Source organism: Camellia sinensis, chromosome 7 (assembly GCF_055761805.1).
Source record: "Camellia sinensis isolate YWXY chromosome 7, ASM5576180v1, whole genome shotgun sequence".
Classification (NCBI taxonomy): Eukaryota; Viridiplantae; Streptophyta; class Magnoliopsida; order Ericales; family Theaceae; genus Camellia; species Camellia sinensis.
Window position 1 is genome coordinate 16,007,304 of NC_138967.1, and position 19,334 is coordinate 16,026,637.

Consider the following 19,334-nt stretch of genomic DNA (forward strand, 5'->3'; position numbering starts at 1 on the left):
CTCACATATGACTTTAATCTACTCAAGTACCTATGTTTTGGTAAGTTAAAAAAACAAAATTTTGAATGATGTTCGATAATAACAAAAGTAAAATATAATAACGATGGTAAAGAAATATGTAATTTAATATAAACTTTACCTCTCAACAGAATACATCCAACGATAATGCACAGGTCCTGCTAATCTAGCCTCAGATGCTAAGTGAACCACCAAATGCACCATAATGTCAAAAAAGTTAGGGGGAAATATTTTTTCAAACTTACAAAGTATTATCGGAATTTGCCTTTCAAGACGCATAAAGTCTTGTGCCAAACCAACTTTAGAACATAACTCTCGAAAGAAATTACTCAACTCAATCAAAGGTGAAGTTACATGTGAACTCAACATTCCTCGAATTGCTAAAGGGAGTAATTGTTGCATCAAAATATGGCAATCATGACTTTTAAGTCCAAAGATTCTACGTTGCTTTAAGTCAATGCATCGTGAAATATTCGCTGCATAACCATCAGGAACTTTAACAGTCTTCAAAAATTTACAGAAAACATCTTTTTCTTGTTTCTTTAATGAGAAACAAGAAGGAGGCAAGATGGTTTTATTTGCTGCATTTTCTTTTGGATGGAGTTCAGGCCTTATACCTTGAAGTTTCAAGTCAAGACGTGCATTTAGATTATCCTTTGTCTTCCCCTCTAAATTCAGTAGTGTTCCAAGCAAGCTCTCACATACATTTTTCTCAATGTGCATCACATCAAGATTGTGACGCACTAGATTATCCTTCCAATATGGTAATTCAAAGAATATGCTTCGTTTCTTCCAATTATGTGGTAATTCTGGATTAGTACTCATCTTTCCATAAGTGATATTGAAGCCATGTAACATATCCAATACCATAGAACCAGTTAAAGGATTGGGTCCAGTTCTTTTTTCTTTAGTACCATCAAAAGATCGCTCATCATCTCGAAATGCATGATGTTTGTCCAAGAATCGACGATGACCCATGTAACAATGTTTTCGGCCATGTTTCAACCACCGAAAGCATGTGTCTTTGTGGCATGAAGGGCATGCATACTTCCCCTTAGTACTCCACCCTGACAAATAAGCATAAGCAGGGAAGTCGCTGATAGTCCACATTAATGCTGCACGCAATTGGAAATTTTGTTTAATTGATGCATCATACGTCTCTACTCCATCCACCCATAATTCCTTTAATTCATCTATTAAAGGTTCCAAATACACATCAATATTATTTCCAGGTGCACTACGACCAGGGATAATCAATGATAATAGAAAATTGGTCTGCTTCATACACATCCATGGAGGCAAATTATACGGTATAAGAATTACAGGCCAGGTGCTATACGTGCTGCTCAATGTTCTGAAAGGGTTCACACCATCACACGCCAACCCAAGTCTGACATTTCTACAATCTGCTGCGAAATCAGGATGTAGGTGGTCAAAAGTCATCCAAGCTGGAGAATCGGCAGGATGTCTCATACAACCATCATTGGTGCGACCTTCTTTATGCCACTTCATAGATGATGCTGTTTTGGATGACATGAATAACCTTTGTAGCCTTGGTATCAAAGGAAAGTAATGTAGAACCTTAGAAGGTGTTTTATAGCTGCCTTTTTTAGAGGATGCCTCGTTGCCTGAATCATTTTGCTCTGTTACATACCTAGATGTATGGCAAACATAACATTCAGAATCATTTTTGTGCTCATTCCTATACAACATGCAATCATTGGGACATGCATGAATCTTCTCATAACTAAGTCCTAACTCCATGACTATCTGCTCAACTTCATGAATAGTATTAGGCAGTGTTACACCCTCTGGGAATGCCTCCTTCAATAACTCTAATAACATGGTGAACGATTTATTACTCTATCCGCCTAAATTCTTGATATGAAATAACTGAAGGATGAATGAGAGCTTTGTAAAATTCCTACATTGTGGATAAAGCTCTTTTTGTCCATCATGTATCAACTTGTAGAACTTCTCTGCTTGTGGATTTGGTTTATCTCCCAAATCTTCAGGGTTGTCTCCATCGACTCTATCATCGTCATTTGAGATTCCAAATGCCTCGTGTACTAATCCATGTGTATCAATATTTAATTGTGGCCTATTCTGCATGTGCCTATCAACAACTGTTGTAGCAACAGATGATGCTTCACCATGTAAAACCCATTTAGTGTAACCCTTTGTGAAGCCATCACATATTAAGTGATCATATGCAACTGACCGAGTGACGGGAAGTGTAAGTCCACACTTGATGCATGGACATATGATCTTATCCTCATAACTTGCATTAGTAAATGCAAAATCCAGAAACATGTCAACTCCTTTCTGGTATGCATCACTTAATCTTGATCGATACATCCATGTCTTATCCATAAGTAAACAATCTCGACTAAACAAATGTCCAACGTGTTTCTAGAACATTAAAAAATGAATATATCAATAACAAGTATTTGTAAGTTATGATTGACAAAAACAACTAAACTTTATTTTGCATGAACTATAAGATACTAACAACAATGTAGAACAAAACTCTAATAATATATTGGTGCATGACTATAAGCCAACTCATGTCAAGAGAAAACATGTAAAAGAATTTAAGTATTACAAAATCAATGCAATATCATTATTTCAATAGCAATCATATGGTAGTGGAGCATTGGGAATGTGAAGAAAGCATTGTACATTATTTCAATAGCAATTCATTCTATATAACAGTGTAAGAAAATGACATCACGGTTCTATACCGATTACATCTAATTAGTAACTAGTAAATTAGCAAAATAGCACATGTTGTTGCTATTGAAGCTAGGATTGATTCAAAATTTTGGTTTTTTAATCCGATTACTTCATGATTGTGAACAGCTGGTATTCTGTGTTCACCCCCTGCACTTATTGTTAGCAATCTGTCCAATACAATCAAAACAACCGATCTAGTTTCTTTGTGAGTATATTCTCTATTTACCTTCTTCTTCTTCTTAATTTTTTTTTAAAAAAAATACCTCTTTATTTTGCTATTTAATTTTTGGGTTTAATGTGTAGGTGGTTCATGCCTCTTAATATCCTCCTCACATTTATTATTGGTTCAGCACTTGGATGGATACTTGTTAAAATCACCAAAACTCCTAAACATTTTCATGGCCACGTGATTGGTTGCTGCTCTGCAGGTACATCAACATCTCCAAAAAAATTGCAAAAATATTTCTCTCAAATTGTAAATGTGTATTCACTTAGCCATTTAAAACCTTGTACCTGTGGATAGTTGTGGTGCCAACCTTGGTAAATTTTAAAGGCTAGTTAGGTGTTGTTAGGGAACAACACAAAAAAATCAAAAATTCACTTCAAAAAGTCAACCCATTCTTTCTACTATTTTACACGCTTTTTTTGTAAAAGAAATTAAAAAACCACTAAAAATAGCCTCTCGAGTTGTGAGAATTATTGTTTTGTTTGATTGTTTCCTAGGCTCTCGGGTTGTGAGAGTTTCCTTTTCTAGAACGTTGCATAGGATATATTTTTTAGCCTGCTATTGTCAGAGAAAGCTTTTTGGTTTTCTGGGGCAATTTTGGAGTGTCCTTAAATGTCTTTTCTTTTTTGTAATAAAAGAAAAATTCAATCAAGATGTCCTTACAAGGCTTCAATGTAATCAAATTGACCCAGTAGATGATTCAGTTGATTCTAATTGTTTTTGAGATGCGGTTGTGCAGAGTAATGCAAACGGAGAGGATATGCACTCAAGTGACTAGTACAAACCTATTGTAGACTTCAATTTTTAACTTTAAAAATTTGAAAGGTCTGTTAGACAGATACACAGTACACAGGACTTCTTCTCAAACCAGAAAATTAAAAAATTTCAACTAGCATAGCAAGTGTCAATAAATTGAGCAGTGTACAGTACAAAATATGGATGGCATGTCAGGTTGGTGTACTAGAGTCATCAATCTTTGCATACAGCAAGGTAAGATGATAAGTTATAATGTCAATGGAATAAAGCCCTGTTTTTCAAGAGAATAACCATATGCAATGGGAATTGCAAATGACTCAAGAACATTCATGCTTGCTCACCTACAACAAATCAATCCATTATACCAATGTGAGGATTATTATACAATTCAACAGTCCAATACAAGTCAAGTAATCTTAGGCTGAAATGCTGTGGACTACTGATATACTGGGCTGTACTGATATATGGTCATGAGGCTATTTGTTTTGTGCTTGTATGGTGAACTGATTTAATCAAATCGAATTAAGTAGTTGATTTTTGTGCTGTGATTGACCTTACTTAAAGTAGTTGAGTATCTATAAATGATTTGGTATTTAACCTGCAGCAAGTGAGGTATTGCATCAGAAATTGAGGTATTGCTCTGCTGTCAGGTATGGAAGCAGCTACCTACTTTTGAGTCTGCTGATTGTGGTGTTGCTGCTGCTTTTGTTCCAGATTCTGTATGGAAGCAGCTAGCTGCAAGTTTTTGTGATTGTTAAACAGGATAGATGTCTTAACTGATTTGCTGGTTTGATATGCTAAGTTATGGGTAGATCTTGTTGTGCTTTTGTTGTTGACGTGTTTTCTTCGGTCTCTTTGGTCAAATTTTGCCTCAGCTTTGGTGTGGCCTTGTCTGGTTGCTGAGGCCAGTGACTGATTTGGGTTTGCTAATTTTGGTGGATCTTTGTTTTCCTATCCATATGTGCTGATTCTGCTAATTCTGCTTTTGCTACCTTTTGTTTCTTGGCTGCTTAGGTTGTGGTCTGTTGGTCTGGTAAGTTGGTCTACTTTGTTCTGTTTGATTTGGTGGCTGTTATCTGAATTGGCTTGTCTATCTATCTGTGCTGATCTCTGCTTCACCTGTTGGTCTGCCAAGCATCCTATTATTTGATTTGGTGGCTGTTTTGGTGACTGTTTTTTAGGTTTGTTTAGTGGATCAAAAGAACTAACTAGAACTATAAGGTATATATCTTATTTTATGATAACCCAAACTGGTCTTGTTGGTCAAGGTAGGTTGACATTGTCAAATTGTCAATGGTCTAAGGCTCTATACAACTGCATCTAATAGAAAGCTATAGTCATGGCCTAGTGCAGTGCAGATGCTGATCTCTGTGTAGGAATCTTTATGTTAATTAGGGTGGCATGTGCAAAAGTGATGAGAAACTAGGCCCATGTTCTTTTACATTGTAGAGTGGCAAGAGAGTTATGGGACTTGAGCTTCTTGATATTTTGGATCTCTTAGGTTTTTTCCGGAGTGGTGAAATTCATGCATGTGTGGAGGGGCGGCTGTGTGGGGAAGAGATTCAAGAAGAAGAGCATGGCTTTGTTGATGATTAGACTAAACCCGAATCAATTTCTTGACTTCGTTTATGATTTAGTTTTGTAAGGTGCATATGGTTTTGTTGGGTCATTTGTGGCTCGAGTATAGGTTTAACACAACGATTTAATTTTCCAAACTCATATTTAATTGCTATGTTTGATGAACATTGAATGATAGTTGACTTGCTGTTTGGTTTTCTTATGGAGGGCAATATTCTCGACACCCCCACCCGCGCCGCCATCCCCCATGGCTAGTGGGCCTCCTCCTTTCCCTTTTTTATGCATTTTATTTCCTTTAATTTTTTGTTTTGATCTATATTCATGGCTTTTGTAGTTTGTAAATCACTGTTGTACAGAACAAATGCCCTGTGTACATCAGTGATTTATTTTATTTTTCAATAGCCAAAGTTCTCTCTCTGCTTGGCATCTTTTAGAAGGTTCTAAACCTCAGTTCAGCAGCATCTAGGAGATAAATACAAAGATATATCTTATTATGCATGCTCTAATAACCCTTACCTAATGTAGTGTTGCTATAGTTTTTATTATTATCTATTATTTAGTTTTTTAGTTTTTTTTTGTTTTTTTTTTCTCTTCCCTTCGGTGAAGTATTCTGAATTCTGATTGCATCCATTAGTCAATGCATCTTTGTTAAATTTGATTGTGTCCACTGGTACATGCTCCTATCTTGAATGGAATTCAATTCTTGGTCTAATCAAATACCCAATACTTCACTTATGTGCCTCTCTTTAATTTATTCCATTTTTTAATACTTAATATATCTTTTGCACCCAACAGGCAGTGATGACTCCATGATCTAATAGAATACATTTTTTACAGGGCCATACAATGTATAATCTCAATTCGTATACTATTTACAGATAATGTAGATTGGAAATTTAATAATTCACCTTGACAATCACAAGAAAGAGAATCATTGTTATTATTATTTTCATTTTAATGATAAGCTAGCCTATAGAAATCTCACAAATCATTGACATCTACCACTCATAAATCTTAATAAACAATAATAAGTTCATCAACGAAACTACTTTATAAGTATACCTTGAGGGTTAAACTAAGAAACTTGACCACATAGTCTGGTGTACTAATGCTTGTTTATGTGATTTGACTGAGTAATTTGGTAAAAAAAAATAAATAAACAGAGCAACCTAATGCAAAATCCCACTGAAGCATTTAAACAAACACTCACAAGACATTATATACAATCACAACATACAAACAATAATAGTAAATTACAACTAACCTTTTATATTAAAAGATGAAAATTAATAAATTCATGAGTTACAGAATTAGATTTTCAGATTGTATCACGTTATATGCCTAAAACAAGAAGATCATAAATAAGTAAGAAAGATAGAGGTATTGTGTGTGTTTGATGAGAATGAGAAAGAGAGAAAGAATACCTAATGAACTCTGATCGTAGAAGATGAAAACACAGGAAATTTGTGGTGTAGATGGTAGATAAGGATGGCATTTGATAAACCCTTGCTTCATGATTTGGCTCCCGCCTCTTTAACCCGCCAAAATCAAATTTACTTCACCAATTTCAGAATTTTTGGACTTCCTTCTCTGTCTCTATGTCAATCTGGTATGCAGATTTTGCTGTATCAAATTTGGTTTGTTTCTTCAGTTTCGTTATTTAACTTTGTTGTATAACATAGAAGGGAAAAAACTTATCTTAAATTAAAAAGTAAATATTTGGTCCTTATATTTTTTATTGAATCAGTTGTAACTTATAATTTTTAATTTTGTGTCAATTTAGTGTAATTAATAATACTGTTAATATTTTTAATAAAAAATTATCACTGAATTTGTTGTGGTTAACTTAACAAGTTGAGCAAATTTTTTATTTTAAAGTATGACATATGTCACTTATATGTATATTTGTCATTTAAAAATATGGGTAAATTACATTGACACCCTTCTGAAGTTTATATTTATTACAGTTTCCCCTCACTGTTTGGTAATTACACTTCCCCTTGAGATTTAAAGTTTCATTACAGATTCCCCCTCAACAATTTAATTTTTTTAAATACCATTTTTGCCTTCACTAGGTAAATTACATTAACACCCCTCACATTTTAGAAATTATAATCCCCTCCCTAAGGTTTAAAGTAGCATTACCAATTGCCCCCTCATTTAGTATTAGTTGGAAAAAAAAAATTAATTGGGAAAAAAATTATTTGTCAAAAAAAATTATTTGAAAAAAAATTTTGTTAGTAAATTTTTTTAATTTATGTTTAAAAATCAACATAAACTCATTTTTTGAATTTACGTTTTCTTCTCAAATTTACAAACTGAGACAACAATTTATGAACCAAAAAAAAAATATCAAACAAGTTTTTATGACAGTTTTTTAAATTTTTGTAAATATAAATTGAAAACTGAAAATGAAATGGTTACCAAACAGGCCTCAGATGATAAAAATGTCGTAAAATTAACAAATAATTAAATAAGTTACCAACATAAGAAATGACTTATCAAAAGATTTTTAGGCTATGTATAGTTTGATTTTTAGAAAAAAAATTTAAAAATTAAAAATTAATTTGGTTAAGAAATAAAAAATAATTAATTTACCCAACAATTATAAATGTAAATTGTTGGGTAAAATCTAAAATTAACTGTCAAAAGTGAATCAATTAAAACTATATGGAAGAACAAAATGTAAGGATTATTGATGTAATTTACCCAACAATTATAAGCAATTGAAAGAAATTGAGATAAATTCGTAATTTCAGAGTGAAAATCGAGTTAATTGAAACTAGAGGGACTAAAATTCATGAAACTTTATCATTGTACAAGAGAGCAATTTGGATTCTTTTTTTCCTGTTTAGTCATATAAAGTCGTTGATCAATTTTATACATGTAACAAGTACAGTTAAAAAAATATGTTATATTGAGTTTAATTTATTTTGTTCATTTTAAATTTTTTGAAAATATATTGTCATTTTTTGTTTTTCTAAAAAATGCCATTATATAGCTTGGAAAGTTTTTGGCTTAGTGGCATTTTTCAAAATGCTATAAATATTGTCTATGACACTTTTTGCCTAATGCCATAAAAAGTAAATTGCACCTACCTAGCTTAGTGACATTTTTGAGGAAATGCCATTGCTACTAAAGTTTAGTGACATCTGCTGATAAATGTCACTAAACAAATTTCTTGTGTCATTCTTTTAATAAAATGCCATAAAATTGATATGACATTTCTTTATTGAAATGCCACTAAAGCCTTATATGTTTGTGGTTCAATGGCATTTTTCTAAATGTGTCACCAAATATTTTTTTCGTGGCATTTTCTAAAAACATGCCACTAATATAGTGTCACTAAAATGTATTTTTGTTTTAGTTTTGTGACACTTATTTATTGAAATGTCACTAGAGCCTTTTATGTTTGTCGTTTTGTGACATTTTTCAAAAACATGACACTAAATATCATTTTTGTGGCATTTTCTAAAAATATGCCACTAGTGTAGTGCCACTAAAGTATGTTTTTGTTGTAGTTTTGTGACATTTGTTCATTGAAATGTCACTAGAGCCTTTTATGTTTGTCGTTTTGTGGCATTTTTCAAAAACGTGCCACTAAATATCGTTTTTTGTGGCATTTTCTAAAAATATGCCACTAGTGTAGTGCCACTAAAGTATGTTTTTGTTGTAGTGGAAATAAAATTACTCTTAAAAAAGATTACTATTCTAAAAAAAGGGACAAAAAAATAACCAAAATTTTACATCCATAACCTATGTTTAATCTATTTTTTAGGAGAAAAATAAAAAAAAATAACAAATTTTTTTTATAAATAAGACAAATGATAGACCCACTTATGTGGATCTATCTTTTGTGTCTCATTTGTAAAGAATTATGTGAAATTATTTTATATTTATAACACAATTCATTTTTTATGATACAACATCATAAATAAATCCTAACGCATTTGCGTTGAATTTCTGTGTAAATTTATGATATTTTTAATTAAGGGAAAAATTATTCCATGCCATGTAACATTGCGACAAATTAATTCAAGTAATTTATCTGTATAAATCAATCTTAGTCATCTAGGGTCCTACACAAATAAATAATTGAAGATTGATTTGTCATGTTGTCACGTCAATAAATAATTATGCCAAATATGACTTATAAATTGATTTGTTTTTGTTATAATAAGACGTTGAAAAAGTAAAAAATAATCAATATATTTAGTTTTAGTTTTTTGAATTCAGTTTTTTAAAAATTAAAATTTTTATTTTTAGTATTTATTTGTTTTTAGTGAATATTTTTAAAATTTTAAGCATTTTTTAAAACCTTTTTAAATGTACTTTACTTAGATATATCTAAAAAGTAAATTTTTTATTAAAAAATATTTTAAAAAATTAATAAATATACAAATGAGACTTTTTAGTCTCAGACTAAAATAGTTTAAATATCAAAAAGATAAAAAATCAACTCATATCTCAAACGAAGCCTCAAATACCACGTTACTCCTCTCTTCACTGATCAAGATTCGAATTCCCCTACTACTCCAGTAGAAGTTCGACGATTTAGATGAATCGGCTAGTTTCTCTCAATTTGGCTTATAAAAGTAGACCCTAAGGGGGTGTTTGGTAGGTTTTTTTGAGCCAACTTATGGCTTCTGGCTTATTCTGAAAAGCTGCTCACCCCTTATTTCTGATTATCAGCTTCTACTGTAGACATGTTAATTCACGGTTATACACTTAATTTTTTTTTTATTTTTTTAAAAATAGAAAATGACCCAAATGGACTAATATGATTATTATTTTTTATGAGAAATGTAGATATATAGTGAATAATAAAAAAAAAATTAAGTGAAAAAGCTATTTCACAGGTTATTTAACAAACACTACTCAGCAACTTAAATCTATAATCCAACAGTTATACCAAACAGATTAATAACTTTAGATTAAAGTCATAATCTATAATCTGTTTTAACAGTTATACCAGACAGCACTGAATCCTGTTTTGGAGTGTGCTAGGCATAAAAATAAAAAAATAAAAAAACTACCACGCTGCTATATGTTGTACTTTGTTCGGACGTGTTTGGACCCACGTTTGGTTTCATTGAAGCTCCGACAGTCACCGCCGACCTTGCGCACAAACCCACCGACTGTATCCAAACCAAAATTTTCAAATTCAACACAATCCAAACACGGCACTAAACACATTATACTAAGATTGTTTTGAATTTTATTATTATTTTTTTTTTGTAAATTTTAATTTTTACAAAATAATGTATTAAAAATTAGGAAGAATGTCCGGTCAACCGGTGGACCAAAAATCGGGGAGGATGTCTGGTGTAGACGACCCAGTAGATCAAAAATTTAAAAATTATCCGATTTACCAAACATGTTTTCAAAATGAGTTTTGAAATTGATTTAGAATTATGATTTGAAAATTTCAACTAAACATAACATTAAAATGTAAGAGTGAAATTAATTTTAGAAAGCTGCTCTGAACACCGCCTAAATATTTTAGAGTGACTTTTTAATTTTTTAAGTGGAATAATGAGTTGTCAAATATATGACTTGCCTTGATTAGTAACTTTATATTTTGACTTTTTTTTAAAAATTCAAACTAATTATTTTAATTTTTTAAGTGAAATAGTGAGTTGTCAAATATATGACTGGCCCTGATTAGTAACTTTATATTTTGACTTTTTTTTAATAATCCAAACTAATTATTTTTTAGATTCAAATACGTAGAAAAATTAGCTCAATCTACATTATTTTATTATGAGTGCTCCTGTTAGCACTTTATAAATTATTTTAGACTTTTTAATTTTTAGTTTTTTTTTATTATAATAATAATCTCAAATAAAATTTTATAAAAGATATCATTAATTTTGGAATATTTCATCTCACAATTATACATCCACTACCTCGTGAATTAGGGTTTATGAGAGCACCTACTTTCATCAACCCTTGTTCATCTTCTCCAAATCCCGCTTTTAAAACCTATCCACCCTCAAAACCTTGAAAATTATTTGGCGGCAATATTCCAGCGGTAACGGTGACAACCGTTTAATTACCTATACTTATCTGGCAATGACAATGAGTGGAAGTTTGTCTGGCAACCACAACTCCATAACATGAGAGAAGTACACCAATAAAAGTTTAGAGGATGTTCATAACTTTGATATTGTTCTTAACTCATAAGAGATTAGCCTCTGTAAGGATAAGTTTCTTAAAAAAATGACAAAAATAATAAAATCTGTTGGTCATTTTTCGAGATGGACTCTTGAACATATGATCGAAATTCGAGAATATAGGCCTGAACATTGTTTATTTGTTCATGAATTGGTAACCGAACATTTATTATTTGTTCGGAAACAGATAACTGAATATTATTCATAGGTTCAGACCTATTTTATTGAGAAAACTAAACCAATTATTATAATTTTTTTTATATAAGAGAAGAAATTATTATGAGAAAATTATGAAAATATGTGTATATATATATAGAGAGAGAGAGAGCATACCAACTGTGATAATGGTAGATGAGGTAGCAGAGACAGTAATCATATTGTCTCTTCTTCCTCTTCTTCTTCGTGAGCTTTATTAGGGTTTTTTTGGAAGTGGGGTTTTTTGGGGGTGTGGTTGGTGTGCATTCAATGGAATGTTTTTACAAGAATAATTTTGATATTATTTGGGGAGAGAAATTTTTTTTTAAGAGTTTCAAAATTTAAAAGTGGGGGTCCAAAAAAATAAGAGATCCAAAATAATTCATGGGGTGCTAATAGCACCCGTCTTTATTATATTTGTTTACATAACTTACTTTTAAAAATATATTTATCATTTATTTTTTAAAAGTAAAAAAAAAAAAAACAATAAACATTTTTTAATGTATACAATTGAAATAGACTATCTAGTTTTATAAATAAATTAATTAAAATTATATAAATAATTTAAATCTTTGCAAAAACTTGTAGTAAGTCCATAAAGCTGAACTTCTGTTTGGTTGAGGTTTTTTCAGTTGAGTTGAGATTTTTTTAGTGTGGGATTAAAAAATTCGTTTAGATTGATTTTTTTTTTAGTTTTTTTTTTATTTTTGTGAGAGAAAAAATAAAATGATTATAATTTGAATATGACATTTTATCTTATTAATTTATTTAATCTATTTTATCTTTGTGCATTTTAGTCCAAAAAACCCTAGCCAAACGTGGATTTGGGGTGGCTGATGTGCCCATTTCGGGATCTATTTTGATGATCTAAACTGTTCATATTTTAGAGTACATCAAGTAGAATATACCTGTAAAAAATCAAATTAATTAGATATCATTAACCTTTTCATTCAACTACATTTGTATCTTTAAAAATAAATAATAATTATAATTTAAAATAAACTATTCAAATTATCAAAATAAATTCTAAAACAAACCCATCTAACTGCACAGTAATAACTGCTGTGTCCCTGACACAACAGCCATTCGCCAAACGAAGTGAACTGGGGAGTTGTGTTGTGGCTGTCATAGACAAAGATCCACCATAATCAACATCCTACAAAATTGGGAGACGACCATTAACGAAAGAGTAAATTACACCAACATCTTTGAATTTTTTATTTTTTATTTTTAATACAGACCACTTCTAACATTTTAGAAATTACACTGAATCCCCTGTCAGTTATAGTCTCTGGACAGAAGTTACAAAAACAATTTAAAGACTATAGTGGTAATTTGCTTGGTGGGTTATGAATGGTTGCCGTGAGATAATGAGTAGCTTTAAAGATGGAGCAAAAAGACTCCATGCTACTTGTTTTTTGAGTAATGATAAAAAACTTAAAAATTTTATTAAAATTTTTATCAAATGTTGTTGGTCAATCTTCAAAGTATTCAAAGAATTAAAATAAAGAGAGAGACTATTTAATTACAAAAATTAAACTAGTATATAAAATAAAATAAAACAAGAAGTAAATTAATTACTTACCTAGTTTAGAGAGAGACTATTTCGTGTTTTTGAAGGTCTCGCCGATGAAGGGTATCATACGGTTCGAAAAGAAAGGAAAGTTGGCACTAGATTTGTGGGACCATATGAGATCAGTGAGAAGATTGGTATTGTGGCTTACAAATTAGCTGTACCACCTGCTTTAGCTATGATTCACAATGTGTTCCATGTATCTTTATTGCGGAAGTGTGTACAAGACCCTTCTTAAGTAGTATCACCAGAAGTGTTGGAGATTAGTGACGATCTAACGTATGTGGTGCGACCGGTTACTATTCTAGAATGGGATGTAAAACAATTGCGGCGCAAGAAAGTGAACTTGGTAAAAGTGAGATGGAGAGAGGATGAGAACCATATTACTTGGGAGTTAGAAGAGAAAGTTCGGCGTATGCATCCGGAACTTTTTACTTAGTACTCTCTCCTATCGAATCTCGGGACGAGATTCTTTTGAGATGTGTATATTGTAGCGACCCTAATTTTCTTAAGTCATTATTTATTATTATTATAATTATTATTATCTTATTTTATTTTTAGCTTTATTAATTGTGTGGTTACATAAGAATTTAATGTGATATTTAATTAATTTAATATGTTATTTAATTAATTCAAATATTTATATATATTATAATTTATTATATAATAGTTTATTAGATTATTATGTATGAGATTTAGGTTTATATATATATAGTATATAATATGTAGTCAACTAAGGTTTTTATCACTTTTTGGTGGAAGTTTTCCCATCAGCAGCTTCAGAGAGGAGAAGGAGAGAGAGAGAGAGTAATCAAAGAAGGAAAAAAAAAAAGAGTGCGGCTGGGTGTGTGCCTAAGGGAGAGACGGCAGAAGTATAGAAAAAGAAAAAAAAGAAAAGGAAAGAAAGATTAAGGTTAGTATTTTGTTTCGGTGGTTTTATTAATTTTTTAAATATTTTTTTGATTTTTAAAATAATATTGTGATTACAAAATTTATTTATTTTTATTTATGTTTAATTCATTGTTTTTATTTATTTATTTATTTAATGTTAGTTCGATTTTGTATTTATATAAAGATGATAGTTTGATTTTAATTATTTTAATTAGTGGTGTAAGTAAGGTTTAGGATTTTTTAGATAATTGATTGATTTTAATTATTTTGTTTAGTTTTGTATGTAAGGTTTAGGGTTATTAGTTGATTGATGAATTTTAATTATTTTGATTTGTTATGTATGCCATGTTTAGGATTTTTATATGGATTTATTTTATGGTTGTAATCACATTCATAATCATATGAAATTAAAATAAATTAGGAATCCATAGATAAATTTCTTATATTCCACCATAACTCCGTGGATTGTTGTTTTATTTTAGTGTTGGTGAGAAAGAGTGTATAAAAAAAAGTGAAGATTATGAGATTTATTTGAATGCCTTAGGCTTGGCATTGTTATCTTTATTCTCATGAGTGAGATGTTATGTATATATATATTGTTGTCTCGTTCTCATGAGTAGACGAGTGATTTGATTTACGCACGTACGTATATGCTAATCATCTGGGGAGTGTGAGTCAAACTCGGGACGATATCCCCGTGCAAGTTTGGCTTCGGAGCGGTGTTAGGTATACAGGAGGCACATGGGATATATGTGTAGGCCGGAAATGGAGGGCCGAAGTGGTGGAGTTAAGGTATAAAGAATTTAATTAAAAGTTTATTAGTATAGTGTGAATTGTATTGATTTGTACATCTTGAAAAATAGTAAACGACCTCGATAAATTATGAAATTTGAGAAGAGGCATATATATGTGATTCTAGATAACTTTTGTATTTTAACTTTTTATTAAAAAGATCGATTAGAACTTATAATCGGATGATCTTAAATATTATAGTTTTGATTCATTTTTGTAATGCAGATTTTAGAGGCTGTTTTAACTCACGAAACGAGCTCATTTTTTTTGGTTTTGCGTAAACTGAAGTAAAACATTATTCTGCACACTTTTTGTGTTTTGAACTTTTCCGAAAAAAATTATCTTAGGGCAGTTTTTGTATGTTTTCAGCTTCAGATTTTTCGATTAAATTCCGTCTAGGTTCTTCTATCAAGTTTTTCTCTCAACCTGTTCAGTTTTTACTAAATTCGTTCATGAATTTTTTCAAGAAATTTGATTCTGTACAACTTTTGCTCTTTGAGTTCTGGTCAGTTCGAATTATTTAAGTATGAAACGGTGCACTTTTATACTTATTCAACAAGTTACTTATGATTAAATTATACTAACTTTATTTTTTTTGCAGGATGGTGGGTCTTGCTAATTTTTTTATGTAGGGCTGGCCCACCATATTTTTATTTCTATTTTGTTTATTTTATAATCAATTTATATTTCGTTGTGTACAGACAAGAAACTAAATGCCACCGTATCTCGGGAAACTACCATTCGTCTTGGTGCGGTTGGAACTACTTGTCTTGTCCCGTAACAAGAGTTAAATGTATTTTTATTTGTGTCTAGTGGACACGTGAGTGTTAAATCTTGTACTCATACCAGTATACCTGTATACTGACCCGTTTTGTCTCTTGGTAACTCGGGTGCGTTCTGTTTGAGCGCAGCCGAGCTTCCTTTGCAGGATTAGTTAAGGCGATGGTGGTGACAAGAAATAACTGTGATCGTAGGACACGTCGTTTGGATTTCTTTTATTTTCTTGAGCTTAGGATTGATATTAGTTTATGTATTTATTATTTTTTTTATGACTTTAGTATTGGAATAATTTAGCATGGTTTGTAACCGTACTTTATTTAAGTTATTTTGACTAGTTGTTGCTACCTTAATGTTGAGGTATTGGTTAGTTATGAGATTATGGTGGATGGTTTGATTGGCGTTTAGTTTTTTTTGTTTCACCCATAAGGTTTGGATGATGGAATATTGATTGGGGTTTAGTCCTAATGCAATATTTAATTGTCCAAATTTTGGGACGTGACAAAACCAATATGGGACAAACCTTAACTCAAACCTTAATGGAAATTTCACCAAAAACACCATTTCCATGGAGTTCGCTTTGGCTTCAATTTTTCATTCACCTGATAATGGTTTTGAGCGACCAAATATTCTACGTGAATCACAATGTGGCATAAAACGCGTTACCACTTACACCCGCCAACTTTGGCGTATGGGTCTCACCTAAAAATTAGACCAAAGTTGAGGAAAAAACTGGTTTTCCAAAACCATTTCTAACAAATGTCTCACATAGATGTGGTGTCGGCCTCATGTGGATTTCACACCCATATGAGACATTTGGTAGATTTTTTGAGATCACTAGCATTTTTGTTGTTTTTTGCTTTAGAGAATTAAATGTGGTAGCTTTAAAGAGATACTTCCAAGTTCTAATTGGTTTCTTAACAAATAAAAACCATATTGTTAATGGTTGGTGGTAGCATATGTGAACTCTTAATTTTTTTCTTTCTAGAAGTAGTGTGCAAAACAATAAAGGCCTGGAGTAATAACATTGGTAGGTTCTTGGGATATGATTTTCCTATGCAAATTATATGCATAAGTTGGAATTTGTGGGTATATATATGTTAAATATGATTTGTATATGACATTTGTTTATGTTTGTCCATTGAATTGAGTTGTCTATATAAATACATATATCTAATGTTTGTGGTGGTGGGTAGGCTCATCTTGCAAAGTGGTGGAAGAAAGGATGAGAAAGGAGGAAATAGGACGTCGTCGTGGGGGTTCTGCTGTTTTGGGTGACTGCTCTATGCAAAGAGAAAAAAAAGAAAGAACTACTAACAAGAGAAATAAAATGAGGGCAAACTTGGTATTTAAAAATTTTTAACCGATGACATCAAATATATTAATTGACTTAACAGTCAATTAATGGAGGGAGCAATTTGTAATGCAATTCTAAACTTCAAGGAGGGGATATAATTTATAGAACATGAAAGAATAATTTATATTAAAATCAAACTTCAAGTTGTATCAGTGTAATTTACCCTTAATGGGAAATTGTTACTTACTATCTATACACATTGACATTTTTTATCCTTACATGCATTGTGTTTATTTAAAAAAAAAATTAAAAGAAGATTATTTTATTTTAGGATAAATTATGTTGATCTTTTATTGTAACAACCACCTCTTTAATTAATTAAGTTAATCATATGATTTGCATTGATTCTGTGTTATGTGCTATGTGTGAATTGAAATGTGTTATTGTGAACAAATATGGTTAGGATATGAATTAAACCTATTTGAATCTGTAATTTGTACTAGATAAAATTAAGTACTTGGATAGGAAATTAGAGCCTAATTCACATTAGACTATGTAGAAGGATGAAATTTGTTCTCCATAAGGAAATTGAGATGGGATGCTCCTTTTTGTGCTCTGTAGAAAAGATACCAAGATGTCAGTGATCTCTCCCAACCAGAGTTGGTGTGGAGGACCCTTCGATGATAAAGTTAGAATATGGCTTGGACATGATATATCTGAAAGGAAAAACTTGGTAGTAATTGTTTATTAGTGAAATTTTTGCTTGCCCCTATTGTCATTCTTGGCTCTCCTTTTATAGTGTTCATACATTGTATTTTGGTCTTTAGATGATTGTCTTGATTCAATGGTATTTTATACCCCCAACACTGGTCGGGCAGGTGGGCAAGTTGTCCTGCTCTGCCATTGTCGAAGTTGCTTTATTTTGGATGCCCAGATTTAGTTCAGATATAGGCTTTCATCTTTAATCATCGGATCTCTCTTATCGGATGATCATGTTTTGGGATATGCTAATCCCATATCTTCATTTCTGTCTGTTCTGATCTCTGTCGTCGGTTACCAATTGATCTAAGGGCTTTCCTTTGCGTTGCGAATATCTTCCCAAAGGGTGATCTTATTCAAACCTTCTATCACATGACTGTGTTCCTTTTAAGATGGACCTACCAAGGATTTGGGCCTGGCCTTTATTTGGGGCTTGCCTTGGCTGGGTTAAAATGCTTTGGGTTGTAAATCAATTCTCTTGGGTTTTGGGTTAATGTTTTTACCCTCCACAATTTCCCCTTATTCGACGTTTCCTTTTAACGAATCGCTGAAGGTATCCTAGCCGATTTTAGCTGGGTTATGGGAAAACAACGTCATACATGACGTGTGTCTGTTGAGTAACCTTACATTTAAATAAAGACTTCTGTTATTTCCTCTTTCAATGCGCCGTTTCACTTTTGACATATTAATTAAAGAGTTTACCTTTTTTCTTTTCGTCTTTCACGCATCACGTCCTTAGTCTTTATACACATTTCCTCATTCTTCAGTAGAAGTTATCGGTAACAGTTGTGAGTTTATCCTATTTCTTCTTGTGATTTTGTATTCTTTGTTTTCTGTGTTAAGTTTTTGTTTGGTTAAAATGAATCGATTGAGGTCTTTCCTTGAATCCGAAGAGAGCATTGTTGAGTTTAGGACTTTCTATAGTATCCCTGAAGATATTGTCATCCGCCTTCCTACCTTCGATGACAGTATATTAGAGGGATCTGAAGAATGAATCCCTCTTCCCTTGCTAAATATCGTGGAGAGGGAGTTAGATTTCCTCTTCATACCCTTTTCAGCGAGGTGCTTCATTTTTATGGGGTATCCCCCTCCCAACTTTTCCCTAATTTCTTTAAGATAGTGATGGGGGTAGTAGCTCTAAACGACATTCTCGAAATCAACTTAGGTCTTTCTGAAATTAGGTACTATTATAATTTCATTCCAACAACCAAAGAAAGAACAAAATTTTATTTCAAACCCAGATCGGTGAAGCGCCAACTTGTTCAAATGCTTTCTGATTTTGGTAAAAGTGTGAATGATGTGTTTGTAATAGTAGAAGGGAATTGGGAATTTCCTCCTGGCATTGATCGAATCCGACCTATCCATAAGGTCACCGGCCGTCTAGGTTATAAGTTGCCTTTATTTGTTTTGCCTCTATGATTACCCGTCGTGCCATCTAGTTCCACTAATATTTGTGTTTTTTGCCACAGCTCCTGAAGTTTTCTCTCATCCCAGCGAGTGGGAAGATCAAGTAAACGTCTCTCTTTTGCAGCGAGCTTAGACAAACAGAGGGCCACCAGA

The 19,334-nt window shown here is 31.9% G+C and overlaps 1 protein-coding gene across 1 annotated transcript; it reads right to left on the bottom strand.

Moving 5' to 3' along the window:
- Positions 1-135: 135 nt before the first annotated feature.
- On the bottom strand, positions 136-1,869 carry LOC114271599 (uncharacterized). Its single transcript, XM_082877225.1, has one exon. It carries the CDS (start codon positions 1,861-1,863, stop codon positions 136-138), a length of 1,728 nt encoding a protein of 575 aa, XP_082733351.1. The 5' UTR covers positions 1,864-1,869.
- Between the last annotated feature and the right edge of the window lie 17,465 nt (positions 1,870-19,334).